The following is a 15277-nucleotide window of genomic DNA, read 5'->3' as shown; positions in this document are numbered from 1 at the left end:
TAAAAATATTCCAAAATAATATAAATTGACAGCTATTGGAAACATAAATTTGATGGTTTCAGGTTTTTCCTTGCAAAAATGTATGATCACTGAAAAGTAAACTTTGTGTTTTTTCGCAAAAAGCTTTATTAAGCTATTATCAGTTTCATAGGTGACATTGTGATGATGGTGACATCATCTATGAATTGAAACCTTTAGTAGGGTAATAAAGTTTTTTTGTAAAAAATACAAAGTTTACTTATTCAGTGAAATTGGAAATACCTATGAAAGATAAAGATTCATATGATTATATCATGAATTCAGGGTCTAAATACTAGAATCACCTGATTTTACAGAGATCCCATCCCATACTGGCTTTCTCTGTTTTTTCTAATGCCCAAAGATTTCTCTTTATTTAGAAATGGTGAATATTTTTGCATTGATAAAGTCATTACGTCCATTGAATAGCTTAGATTTCATTTATGCTGAATCACATTAAGAATAATATCTTGGAGTAAAAAAACTTTTGAATTCAGAAGGCCACTTTTGATTTTGATTGCAATATTGATACATATATTATAGTGATAATAAATAAGTAGATTAATATATTTTAGGTGAAAAAAGTAGAACTGAATAAGATGATCATGACTATGACATTTTTCTAACTGTTGAGAAATATCTCATAAGTAGCAGCTCATAAGACCTTAAAATGTTTTTGAATTGGCCTTATTTTGTTATTTCATCAGATGGAGGCATTCTGCATACTCTCAATCCTGATGGAAAAACCTAGATTGGAATGCATTTTACAATTTTTCCATTATATTGGCTCTTCAGCAGGAATAGAGAATGGATATGGCACAGAATTCAGTAGTAAAATGGTGAAGGTTGAACATCACAATGAGGAGTCATTATTTATTCAGTGGATAAGGATTAAAATGAAGCCAGAAATAGACTCATCTTTTGAATTTTATGAATGCTTTCAGTCTGAATACTAGTTCTCATATGATTGCAAATGTTTTTATAAACTATTCTCTATTTTTTTATGCATTGTACTCATTAACATATTGCATTTAAAAAGTTGCATCTCCTACTATTCAATGATGTAATAAGAACTTCTGTAATTTCAATTCCAGTTTTATAAAGGAGTTTGCCATGGGAATATTTTTATACTCTTTTATGTGACATGTATATGCTTCATGGATACATAAACATAGATATTGGAGATATATGTGTACGAGTAGCTCATAGAAGGCATATAGAGCAAAATAATGCAAGGGCAAAAGAATTTTTAAATTGAAGGGCAGAAAAGAGAATGAGAACAAAGGAATAGCACAGAAAATGGACAATATAAATAAAACCATAAAACATAAAAACATACCCAGGTGATTGCCATGAGGACCTTCCCTATTCATACAGGTTCAATGGGTAAAGAGAGATATTGGAGTAGTCACTAGTAATTTAATTCTCCACCTTAACATGGAAAGAAGTAAATAGAAAAGAGGTAAGGCTCTTTTTTTTTGTTTGTCAAGGAATTTTTCATTCATTTCCTTCCAAATCAGAAAAGCTATGAGTATATGTTTTGCACCTCCCCAAGTATTACTGAAAACTGGTGACTACTATCTCTATCAATCAACAATACACCCTTAAATAATTATTATCATAGTGACTATTTAGTGAAGTGTTTAAAAAAATCTGTTTGAGAATAGTATATTGTAGAAACAATTGACTTCTGTTGATATTTCACTCTCAGCTCAGTTTGAAGTGGGTACACCAGCACCAAGTACTGTCTGCTCCTTCACTGTGGATGTCCGAAATAAGCGCCAAGGTGTGATTCTCTCCCCAACATATCCAGGTGTCTATCCTAAGGACCTGTCCTGTTCATACAGGTTCAATGGGCTCCCAGGACAACGTGTCCGGCTTGAGTTCAGAGATTTCGACTTGTTTTTTGGTGGACCTCAGTAAGTAATAATTATGTATGTAATAAATAGTTTCCAAGAGATAGAGTGTGTGGGGATCAGTTTTAAAAGTTTCTGATTGCTTCCTACCTTCTTCTAAAGGCTTCTCTAAGGATCCAAACATTTTCAGGAGTGATGATATGATTGCATATTTGGTTTTAAAGAAGCTATTGTTCAATGATGAAAAATATGAATTAAAAATGTTCCACTGAGGTACCATATCAGTTATTATCTCTAATTATACATATTAATGAATTATTTTATTCTTACAGCTGCCCCTTTGACTATGTTAAAGTACACGATGGTCCTGACAATACCTCTGCAGTAATTGGCACATACTGTGGTCAACAGCGGAATCTTGTCCTGTATTCCAGTGAATCGGCATTGTTGGTAACTTTTGTAACTCTTCAGAGAACAGCCAACACCCAGAATAGAGGTTTCAAAGGCATCTTTGAGTTCAGTGAGAGTTTTGTCAAATTGGGTAAGTGGCTATCTGTTTTCACAAATCCTTATTTACTGTAGTTCCTAATCTCAAAAGAAATAACTGTTTTATAAAAAGAGGGCATGTTGTCACAGACATGTGTGAGAAGTATTTTCATTAGAGCCAATCTAAAGACTCATCTTCAGCAATATGGAACTACATATTGCATTCTTATGTGTGGTAATCCACATAATGTATGTCCTCATATTTGTTAAAGTTTTAAGAAGCCTCTTCAAATATATCATTTAAACTATACATTTGATTATTCCATCAACTATACACAACTAGGGGAGTCACTAGATCAGCAAGTAAGGTCATGACTTATAATTTCTTTGCAAATGTTCAGGATGTATTTTCAATAGTCAGCAGGGTTATTCTAAAATCTGAGGCCATATATGACATCTGCCAAATTTAAGGCTTGTCTTACAGCAATGTTATGTCATAATGCACTTCTAGGTAGAAAATATATATATATACATATATAATATATTTATATATATATATATGTATATATATATATATATATATATATATATATATATATATATATATATATATATATATATTTATTTATTATTCACTCGAAAGAAAGCCTCTTGCTAGAGGCTTTCTCTCCCAGGCTCATATACCATATTTGGTTTTGCAAAGATATTGATACTATTGATATACTAACTCACTAGCATAACTAGGGGGTCAGGGATTTTTGTTGGAAACAAATGTTAAATAAAGTCAGAGCAGAAGCAGAGTTAGGTGCTATGAATGAAATACACCACTTTTTCTAGAAAAAAGGTTTGTTATTAATTAAGTTGTAATAGTAATTGATTCTTCAAAAAATAGTCAGGAATTTTTTAACTTAAATAGGACTGGGCATAGCCCATTACTTGTGTAATGGAATGGATTTTTTGTTCCAAGATTTGAAGAATTTTTATGACTCTCAATAAATTTTTATAGAAAGCACAACTTTTCTTTTTTACTTGGAACTATCAAACCCGGTTGGAATATAAATAATTGTTCTTTTAGCTACTTAATTCAGAAAGCAGTATCTAAATCAAGATGGTCAATGTCCATACCACGTTGAATAGAAAGAGTAACTGAATACCTCAAGGCTAAACCTCTTACCACTGGTGAAAACTTGTCTCAACAAACAACCCTCCATTCTAAACTATCCTACCACCACCCAGACTTGTATCAGGCCGCATCAAATTTGCAGCTTTTTCAACTTTAAACCCCACTTGCATGGAATTATTGTTGAATGATTTGGAGGATCAACAGGAACCCTTGTATTTTTATTGATAAGAGAAAGATACCTATTCTTGCTGGCTGCTGAGCCAACCCACAGCGCCTTCATCCAATCGCCTCAAAATCAGATGAATCTGAGTCAACCAGTTTCTTCCTGAAGTGAGCCAGTCCATCCCTTGTTTTTATGCGTTCCTGCAGAAGCTTATCAAATAAAGTTCTGAGCTGTTGATCACTAAGAGTTGATTAATTTTTGTAAAAAATCTCTTCTAAGAATGCAAAATCTACAGCAAAAATAAAATTAACTTCTTTGTCTCAATTGAGTCTCTTTTATTTGTGCCCTTTGAAAGTTTCTGAGTATCCCACAAAAATTCATTTTTGTCTTCTTAAACCAAACGTCTTTCTGTTTTGGTGTGCAAAGTGTCAATATCCATATCATGTTGAACAGAAAGAGCAATTAAAGACCTCAAGACTAAACTTCTTACCACTGGTGAAAACTTGTCTCAGTGATTGCCATCGATAAACCTTCAAGTGACTCAAGTTAAGCTAATTACGTGATTATATCTCTTCTGGGGTGATATCTTCTTCTTTTCTGACCTATGTGGAGACCTTGTTTTGAATAAACTGCTCCCCTGAATTCATCCATCCAACAAGCCTTTGATAAACCATAATGTTACAGTGTACACACTATACTGTTTCTCTGAGGGACAATGCATCATTCAATGGACTAAAAATGTTATACTTTAAATTAATTTCCTCTCAGTCTTCTTGTTCTGGGTTGGCAGTTTTGCTAAGGGAGTGCTTGTTTTTCAGAAGGGAGCAAGCAGTTTAAGCTGCCATGAGTGAGTTAAATTATTCAATTAAAAAACTCAATGTTATGTTAACAATTTCATCAATTTATATATTTGAATATAGTACAAATGTGCATAACAGTAATGTTTTCATCAAATATGGGGACATGATTACATACCAATTTAAAGAATGTGGCCAGGCTGAGGATGAAAGAGTATGTAAAAAATTTGTATGGAAAAACCCTGAGCATATAGTCATAGGTATTTAATTAACTTACTGATGTACTGAAACATGTGATATCAGAAATCTTATTCATGAATGAACTGAGTTTATTATTTAACACTCTTACAAAATATTATGATGATAATTTAGTGCTGTTTTGTATGTCCTCTCCATATATTCATTGCATTTAAGTATGTCAGAGTAATATGTAAATATAGTCACATAATGATAAGTTCCCTAAAAATAAAACCTCATGTGAATGAGGCCCTCATGGCCATCTCACTAACTTTACCTTCACTAACATTAAGGCATAAATTGTTGTCATGAATGCAAAAGTAGGATCATCAAGTATCCAGAACAAGTGGTGTGCTTCTATTACTAACGAACATTTTTATTGTAATAATCAATTGATATATTTTCCAATTTAAATAAGTCTGGCAGCTATTTGCTGGTTCTATAACTTCTAGTACTGTAAATAATGGTGATTTAATATGATTAATTAACATCTAATTAGGGGTGCATTTAAGTAAGAATGGAACTACAAAGTACTTGCTACAAAACATTTCAATAATGGTTTATTCAAATGGTGATGGCTATTTTTGATAGCTCAAGATTTTCATATGCTAGATATGTGAGCTCATTTTCTTGTTCCAAAGGAAATACTTGAGTACTAATGGATTTGATTGCCATTTTTAATGCTTCTTTTGCTTTGGTAGACTTCATCGGGAAAAATGATGGAGAGCATATTCGGGGTTCAGAGTGTGATCAGAAGATACTCAGCAAGAAAGAATCTCGTGGCACTGTTTACTCACCCAACTATCCTTTTCCTTATATCCCAAAAATTGTTTGCCGATATTTTATTTATGGAATGCAAGACATGCAGCACTTGGAGCGTGTGCGTTTGGAGTTCGAAAAGTTTGCCATTCCTAAAGGGGACAGTGGAGAGTAAGTTTTGGGAATGAACCTAATGATTAAATAGTAATTTAATGGTTTCCCATCCATAAAAATCCATTCTGAGAGTAGCCACAGTGGTTTTCTGTATTGTTTGATATGCCATAGTAAATGACAAGAAATAAATAGTTGAAAGTAATTTGCATGATTCCCACCTCAAATTTGGAGCTTAAGATAAAATTCTTCATGTATTTAATTGAGAAGTGTAAGCACTCTGGGTGCAGACAAGTACCAGTCCTTCATTTGAGTATTTACATAAACAAATGATTTGACATCAAATTCTTTCTAAGCTAATTGCTGCAGATTGCAAGGTTCAACATATGAATCCATTTGGTTCTTATTTGTCAGAATAAAAATCTCTTTTGCAGAAAATGTATTGATTGATGTACATGTAAAAATAAATATCATTGCTTCAGCATGATTATATGGGGTTAACATGAAATATTCTTCAATAGACATAAATACAGATGGAAAACTCAATTTTAGTAGTGTTAAATTGCAAAGTAGTGACCTATTACCTTTTTCGTGTTACCTAATATGATTCCTCACAAAATACTCAATTAATTAATTTGGAAGGGAAAGTGTATGTAATCACATTGCATTACCTTCACAGCAAATGTTAGACTGTGCAGTTTTATCATAGTAGAGGTAGAGTAGTATAATAGGGAGTAGAGCTATCAGCTGCTGATTTTAAGGTTCATCATATTAATCCATTTGGTTCCTGTAAACACCTTGACTGAACATGTCTCATGGGTCATTAAATGGGGTCCTTTTCCCTTCTTTTGGAGTCACATTGGGTGGCACTATGGAGGTGCCTGCTTTATTTGGAATCCACATGTGACACAAGGAAGCTCTCCTATCCTTGATCTGTAGGGCATTGGATATACTTAACATTTCAAGTAAAATACTTTAGTTTTGAACTGTTTTTGACTGATTTATTTCATTATTTTTTTTAAATATCCAATGGATCCAATTTAATTGCTTAATGACTCAACTTTGAATTTGAGCAAGTATTTTGAGCTATTTATCTTATTTTAGCACCAAAAAGAATGAAATCATTGAAAGTACCTTGGTAAATGAAACTATTGCTAATGGTGATGAACATTGTCAGAGTAGTACTTTTTCTGGGATCACTGTCTTGGACATTGTTTCAAGTGACAACAATTTCACTCCCTCTCCCCTTGGATTGCCACTTCAACTGCAAGTTGCTTCCAGGAGAGGGAGCAAGACTGTTGTAATCTGGACACAGCCTACAAGACAGCAATACCAAAAGAAATATGAACCCAATGAGAGACATCTTGGAAGCCTGTAGATAAAATATTTCCTTAATTAATTTCTTGTTTCCTGTCTTAATTTTACCAAGCAAACAATTATGTATTATTTAGAGAAGCATAACTATTTTTCACACCTTACCTTAAATTTTTGTTGAAGAAACAGATGAAAATATTTTGACTTTATTTTAATGAAATCAATAATATTTTCTAAAGCAATTTAAAGCCAAGTTCAAAGGTAAATTTTGCTTAAACTTGACTTAAGTCAATGTTAAGTTGGTGCAGTTCAAACTTTATTCAACTTACCAATTTAACTATTACAATTATCATTTTCAAGGCCGACATTACCCTCAACTTTCATTCCAACTTTGTAGAGTGAAATTGTTTTAGGCTAATGTAGTGAAAACCATGCAATGTCTTACCATCAGTATCAGATTCAGCTGACATTACTTACCCTAAATCTTATAAGTGTGGCAAAAATTGAAAGGTTTATTTGGTTTAGCTGAGGTAGGTGACAGGCATGAATAGCCATTTATGGCTACTGTTTAACACATTTGCACTAAGGGCCTTCAGGAATGAAGATACTCTCTGTAAGAAGAAAGAAATTTTTAAGTAAAAAAGGCTTTATATGCAGCAAATATTAATGCAGTGCCAGCAATGCTAGTCTAAGTGAGCTACCAAGAATGTGTATATCAATGAATTTGGTTTTGATTAATAGCAAAATAGTACATTCAGATTGTATGCAATAATGAATGAATGCCACAACTTGAATGCCCTAATCTTGACTCCAACTATGCATTTAACTTTTGGATCATTTGTCTATAAGAAAATTTTGAGGGAATTTGTATAATTAATAGCCATGGTTGAAAATATTTCACATCTGCATATTAAACCTACTTATTTCATGGTTGAATTAATTTTAAAATAGTGTTTGATACCTTGAGTGTTTATTTGCACTATAGTATTTACCTGGTGCTTTAATTCTTATTATTTGTTGTTACACTCTGTTTTCTTTCCAGGTGCACTGATGGATACCTCAAGTTATACCTCAAGGGACAAGAGGCAACTGATTCATATGATAAATTTGATCATGAACTTTGTGGAGAGACACTGCCAGCGGAAGTGGTTTCTGATGGACCACGTCTTGTAATGGTTTTTAGTAGTGGGGAGCTTCAGGGGGGAGGATTTAAAGCTAGATATACATTTGAAACAGGTATGATATGACTTCTAGCTTGATAATTTCTTCAAAACTAATTATTTTAACTATGTTTGGCATTGTGCATTTCATAGAATCATGTAATTATGAATTTTACTAAATTATTGACACTTATAAAATTTCATAGGAATAAATTTTTGCTCCATAAAAAAATCTTGTTTAGCCATTATTTGGCTAATGCAAAAATGTACGGATATGTTTCTGTATGACTTCTATTGTGTTAAGCTGGATTAAAAATATTCCTTAAGGACAAAGCAAACAACTCGTTTGTTGCTGTGATATATGAGGGTAGAGCTCATCTAATCCTAAGCATAATATCATTTAAAATTCACACATCATAGTAAGTGAGCAAATTTATTTCTCTCTACCACCTGTGGAATAAAAAATACATGCAAATACATAATAATGAGCCTGGGATCATGGGGGGTTATTTCTTAACAATGGCATTCGATGCTATTTACTTAAGGCTGCTGGTATGACATCGGCTATGTGAAAGGGCATCTGAAGTTATTTCCTAGAAGGTGCCAAAGCTATTTCTTGATGCTATTTCATTGTTGGACTACCAAGTCCGAGGCATAATGGCATCGCTGAAATAATATTGACAGATGCATTGCTTTTTGGTGGTCATTTGTTAAAATTGTCATGCAAAACACAATGTAAAAATAAGAATTGAATAGAATTCAGTGAGTTAATGCAGTGATTTTTATTCACTTGCTAGACTGTGAAAATATGAGTTTTGATAATTCTAAAGATAAGCCTATGGGATCAATCAAACCATTTTGTAGTGTGAGATAAAGATTTTGTCCATTGTTTTTGAGTTCTGTACAAATAATAAAGACTGTGATGCGGGGAAAAAGTTATGTGAGCGAGGAAAGGGAAAGAGAAGGATTGAGATATTGAACAAAATGAAAGAAGTATAAACTATAGAATAGGGGCATCTTGTAGTGTTTTATTTCAGGTTGTTTTATTAGAAGAGACAAGAAAATGCAATATTTTACTGTTATCAATGCTGTAGCCATCAAAATCCCTACCTTTACCATTGAATTATCATTAACAATAACAATCTTAACACTGTATGACTATAAACCTATGTCAGCAATGTGAGGCATACCTTAGATTTCACCAATCCGCAACTTTAAACTCGTAAATGGACCTTATGAAGAAATTCCATAGGATATGCCAAATTGCAACATTATTGCTATATAAGATTATTTGACAAACCCTAATTGAACAAAATTAGTAGAATTATTGGACAAAATAAAGCTACATAAGGTAATCTTTAGATATTTTGCGGAATCAATTTTGAATTCAATTATTGTTTGATAAATTTAACAAAATGGCATTTTGTTCAAAAGCTACGGTTGCTTGAACTATGATTTATGGCTGAGGATAGGGTACCTTCGTGTTGTGGGACATAAATTCCATGCCAGGAAGCTAATCATTAACTTTTAAAAGGGTACTAATAATTTTTTTATTCTTCACTGATTATGCATATCATGTAGGTGCGGTAGTGGTCAAATACTAATTACAGGTACATTTCAACACAATGAACATGCTTTAAAAAGAACATATACCTAGAGTATTTTATGAAAACGCAATGTGCTAAAACTGTTTGTCATATAAAAATCAATTTCACAAGTAAGAAAACTTCATGGAAAGTTTCTTGAGTTTCAACTTGAGAGAAAATCTTTACTTTTTAACGCAATAATGTAATCAAATCTTATTTATTTAATCACTTGTAACATGAGAGATGTTTACAGAGGCAAATGGATATGCTAGGTCAATGATGATGCTTTACAAAATAGCACCAAAGATTCCTTGGGTCACAATTTCATATCAGACTGTAACCTACCACAAGCAATCTATGACATGAGAATTACAATGATAAAATACGATGTAAATATGAGTTATACGGTTTAAAAAATTTAATTGATGCATATATAAATAAAACTATCCAGGGAGCATAAATAATCCACGCCTGCTGTTTTTCAATTGCTGGAACTATCATTTCAACTAATGGTATTGATTGAAATGGCATTGAAAGAATATGGTTTTCTTTTGCCAATCTCCCATCAACTTCATGCAAAAGGCATTAACAGGCCTTCCCTAATTTTTCCGTGGCATCAGAATGACATAGGTTATAACCAATGTATTTTTGTCCTGTTACTCTCCCATAATATATGTCATAGGTTGCAACATCTGTAAGTTTGTATCGTTGGAGGTGGTCACTGAAAATTGGTGCTAAAAATGTGTTTTACTTGATATAGTTTCATCTACTTCATGATATGCCTTGCAAATTTACTTAACTCAAATCTTTAGGTGTATGTGGGACATTATGTACGCTCTTAATAGGGATTAAGAGTCGATTTCCGATTTGAAAAGAGCCAAAGGTTAATTTCTGTAAACCACAATTTCAAACACTAGCATATTAATTATTAGTTATAGCAAGACTTAGTATCCTGCAGTGTATGCAATTTCAAGTTAGTAATGCAATGCGTAACGCATATGTTTCGCGGGTGGAGAGTGAAGTAGCGCTGGAATTATCGCTAGCCAGGATGATTATTTCCCTTTCATCCTGTTAATCGAGTCAATCGTACCTTTGTCTCATTGTATCATAATATATAATGTCATGGAAATACGTGGACCACAACTCTTCATGCTTAATCAGAGCCAAGAGAGTTCAAGTTTTATTATATTTTTAAATAGATGATTGAAATAGGGGATCGAGATGGTGCGTTGGCTATCGTTCCCACCCAGAGATCCCGGGTTCAAATCCCGGCGGTGTTGAAGATTTTTCAGCGGTATCTCGATCCCTACTTGAGGTGCTTTGTGGAGGGCACTTTGAGTGAGTAAGCCGTTCGTCAGATGGGACGTTAAGCTGGACCCCTTGGCGCCTTTCGTAAGGAGTAAGCTAATGCCGACGCCGGGTTTCTCTCCACCCTTCCTTTCCCATCCATCCCTAATGGCGCAAATAACCTCAGCTGTCCATCGCCTCCCCTAAATACTTCTACATAAGTGAAATAATACTACTTGCTTATGGTGTATTTATGTAAGTTGCTTCTCATGAATTGAAGAATAGTCATGGAAAAGCTATTGGCTACATTTGAATGGGTATGGTGCTTGTAATGGCAGGTAAATCCATAAGTTTTGAACTTACTTTATATTCAAATATGATATTGAATGGTATCCGCATTCAGTCAAATACCTTCAATTCTATTGTCAAAGTTGAAACACTGACAAACAGGGTTTCTAAGGTAAAAAGGACATATTGGAAATTACTTTTCCTCCATTAACTTGTCTTCACAAGCACAATTAAAACATAGGAAACTAACCACTTCATAACACTAGTCATAGAAGATGTATCAAAAAATATTTTTTGCAGCAATCAATTTTGTGCAATCATATTTCGGTTTTGAAACTTAAAAAGTGTTAAATTCTCTCTGATATTTTGCAATCAAATGATACTTTTATTAACCAAGCATATGGCTTCTAAGATAATGATTTCTTCGAAAGCAAGTCAGCTTTTGTTTACTAATGCAACTGTGAATATCTTCACACCTATCCATTGATCAGAACTAGCAAAACTGACAATTGAAACTGAGAACTAAAACCAAGAACCAAAGCTTTGAAGTGAAATGTCAATGGAGCCAATCCATCAATTGTTTCTAAGAATATACTTTTTACAGTGAGGTGGGTGGAGTGCCTCAGTCAAATCTGTGTAAAAAGATTTAATCATGCTAAATTAGTGAGCATTTATGTAATGCAATGTGGGGGGTGAAAAAGTATTCAATACTCGAGATAGCCTCACTACACTCATATTGATATTATACATGTATATCTGTTCTTTCTATGTGTATATATATATATTTTTTGTTCTTTTCTTTTGTTTGCAGAATACCGAATCCCAGGGACTGCTGCCCCTGATGGTAGTTGTGCTTTCACTTACCGTAGTACAAGTCGTAAACGTGGTGAATTTAATTCTCCTCGCTATCCTTCCAATTACCCTTCTACAACAAATTGTACATACCTATTCTTAGCAACGCCAAATGAGCAAGTCAACATTGTTTTTGATCACTTCAAAGTTAGGGCAGATGGTGCAAATGCTACTTTTGGATCTTATGGGTATGTACCAAATAAATTGTTGCATTGTTTAAGGTTAGTTGGGCTGTATACCAATTGATTGGTAGTTTCATGGTTAGGTGTTTGTTCTTATGTTTAAATCTTTGTAAGAAATTCCTTATATGTTTGTGTGTGTGTATGTATATTTATAACTGAGTCTACAATCTACTACACAAATGTCAGTTTGGTAGGTGATGGTAGAGTTCACCCAGTACTAAGCCAGACAGCATGTGAAATTCACACTTCAGGGTAGGGGGGCCAGTACCCTGTGCCAGTTATGGTTTCCCAGAAAAATCTGGCACCCATCAAAATACATGTTTAAAAACTTTAATATAAACACTTATGCACAGAAACACAGAGAAAGGACACTCAAAGTATCTAGTTGCAGTTTTGGTGGCACTGCCTCATCTACAGAATGTCATTTTTGGGGGAAGAGTGTAGGGGGGCGAGGGGGAAGAGGTAAGACAAATAGGAAATGGAGAAGGGGTAAGAGGGGACATGTAGGAGGCTATTGAATACTTTCAATGGGCTCAGTTCAGCCAAGGAGGTTCAAACGACTGAAGTACTGAGATATAGGACTGTGGGTAGGGATGGGATAATCAAGGAAGGTGAGAGATTTAGTGGATTAGCAATGGCTATTCATGCGGGGGGAAAGGGCTTTTTCTGATTCAAATATTGATTCCCTCGATTATGAGGGTAAAAAGAAACTTAGCATTTTCACAATAAAGATTTAATATTTCAGGACCATGGTTTCATTGCTGTGCATCATCATCAGGTGACCTACATCATTTTTTCAACTTATATGGTCTGGCTCCAAGAGCGTCTACACAAGTTAAACTCTACTAAAAAATTTATGAAAAATCCTATCCAGAGTATCTTAAATTATAAATGTTTTCTGGGATTTACTGAAACCTTTCCAGGACTTTCCTCTGAAATTATTCCTACTGTTATTCTTGTTTGGTTTTCCCTTATTGTTTGGTGCTGAATCTGTAGGATTGAGATTCTATGGAGACACTCCAATTTCATTTTTAACATTGGCCAGTTCTTCACTCTCCACATGATGATGATGACTCCTTTGCAGCCTAAGATAGATCCTTTATATTACAGGGCCAAATATTTCCACCTCTTTCGTTGGGACAGTTTTGCCCAGGGTGTTCAACTGCTCTCTTTTGAGTTTCCTCTCTTTCCACTCGGTTTAACCTAATTCAGCTTAGAGTTGAGGTTTTTCAACATGCATTATTTCAAGTATTTCTTAGTTTTTGTCTCGATCATGAATGATTGTCTCCACCATGACAGAAGGGTGTAGAGCTAAAACTGAAAAAGTAGCTTAATGGTCTTATTGAAGATGTTGCTTCAACAAAAGCACTGAAGAACCCAAGTAAATAATTATAAGGGATATCTTTGGACTGGACAATGGATGGTTGGAGCAATGATACCACTGTAAAAAAACCCAATATGTAGTTTGTTTGAAAAGTGATGGAAGAGCTCTTCCAATACTAATCCCAAAAAAATGTGAAATTCACACATCAGGATAGGGGGGCAGTACCTTTCCCTGTGCCACCTGTGGTTTCCCATGAAGATCTGTTACCTGAAAAATCACACAGCATAGTGAAGCAGAGGGTGTCCAAAGACATCAACCAGAATTGAACCCCTACCCTCTGGTCAGTAGTCCATCACTCTACCAGCTGGATTGCCATGTCTCATTTGGAGCAATGTTACTGTCTTCCAAAATACTTTGGCATCATCACTGCCACTCCAAGTACCTTGGCAATCTTATATAAATCTTCTATGAGCACTTGCAGCACTGATTTTTTCTCCCTCTCTACGATGGGTTGTTGATATGAATATTGAAGTTGGCCAGGGCTTTTTGATCATAACATTTATCAAAGACACACATAAGGCAGCATGTAGATGGAATATCTGGTTCCAACTGTTGCTGACATCATGCTTGTAATAATCTATCCAACCATCAAATGTTGCACAGAGATCACCTTTTAAAAAATGCAATAAATTTGTGATTTTCATTATACCCCACAGAGGAGGGAATTCTTAGGACATCCAAGGTAGTTTGATTAGGTTGGAGCCATGACACCAATTTGTCACCCAAGTAGGTTGAACCATGCCATTGACTGAGACCTGAAGGGTATTCTAAAATATAAATGTGGAACATCCAATAATTTCTAGAAAACCCTGCAGGTGCATGGTCAAAGAAAAACATTATGAACACAATGAGAGGCTTCCCATCCTGGGAGAGCATAAATGAGATTGGTCAGTTTGTAGGAGCAATGGTTATCATTTAGTTTTTATACTAGAATGTGCCACTGTATCCATTCACATGACTTTGCGGAGCATTTCAATCAAAAATACTATGACTAACAGGCCAGAATTCATTGTAAGTGACTGACTTGGCACAATTATACCATCTAGCTCCTCCAATAATTTAAAGTAACTTATATTCATTATTAATTCAAATGATTTAAAAAGACCTAGGGATTGTTTCACATTATAAATAAACCTTATTTTTTTATTTTGATTTTTTACACACTTAAATAATGCATTGAACATTCTGATTGAGTTTAATGGTTGATAAACTAAGGATTAAGAGATAAGTGTAATAATGGCCAACTAATATGGTATTCACTGCCATATTTAAGGTGTTCCAAAACCAGTAATAGCAAAATATAACTTCCCTATATAGCCTTTCATTTCTACTTTTAGTTGAGTATTTTTATTTGTTGCTTTGAAGGGTTTCACTGGCTTGTGATTGTAAATTTTCCAATTAATGGGATTTCTAACATGTTTTCCTATTTTGTGGGCCAGAGTTTTACACAATTGGACTCAATGAAACCAACAAGATGACTGGCGAAATTTTTCTCAACATGGAATTGAATGGAAAATTCCCTTAATTTTTATTTGTTTACTTCATTTAGAGGGGTCAACTCTGACCTCCTGGCTACTCTCATGTTAAGTAGCCATCATAATTCAGTAAAGACTTTTTATGCATTTTCATCATTAGTTCCTATCAAATTAAATTCATAGATATTTCTAATTAATT

General features: G+C 34.0%; 1 protein-coding gene across 1 annotated transcript in view; it reads left to right on the top strand.

Annotated features, from left to right (window-relative positions):
* LOC139698332 (cubilin-like) overlaps positions 1-15277 on the top strand; it is a 176662-nt gene that overhangs the window by 151014 nt on the left and 10371 nt on the right. Inside the window, exons 7-11 of the mRNA XM_071597237.1 lie at positions 1730-1937; positions 2207-2415; positions 5382-5610; positions 7907-8100; positions 11997-12225. Coding sequence (XP_071453338.1) covers positions 1730-1937; positions 2207-2415; positions 5382-5610; positions 7907-8100; positions 11997-12225 — 1069 coding nt within the window. The remainder of the gene's footprint in view (positions 1-1729; positions 1938-2206; positions 2416-5381; positions 5611-7906; positions 8101-11996; positions 12226-15277) is intronic.

This window comes from Hetaerina americana, unplaced genomic scaffold (assembly GCF_022747635.1).
Source record: "Hetaerina americana unplaced genomic scaffold, ioHetAmer1.1.p SCAF_82, whole genome shotgun sequence".
Taxonomy (NCBI): Eukaryota; Metazoa; Arthropoda; class Insecta; order Odonata; family Calopterygidae; genus Hetaerina; species Hetaerina americana.
The sequence above is the reverse complement of the archived record's forward strand: the minus strand, read 5'-3'. Positions and strand labels throughout refer to the sequence as shown.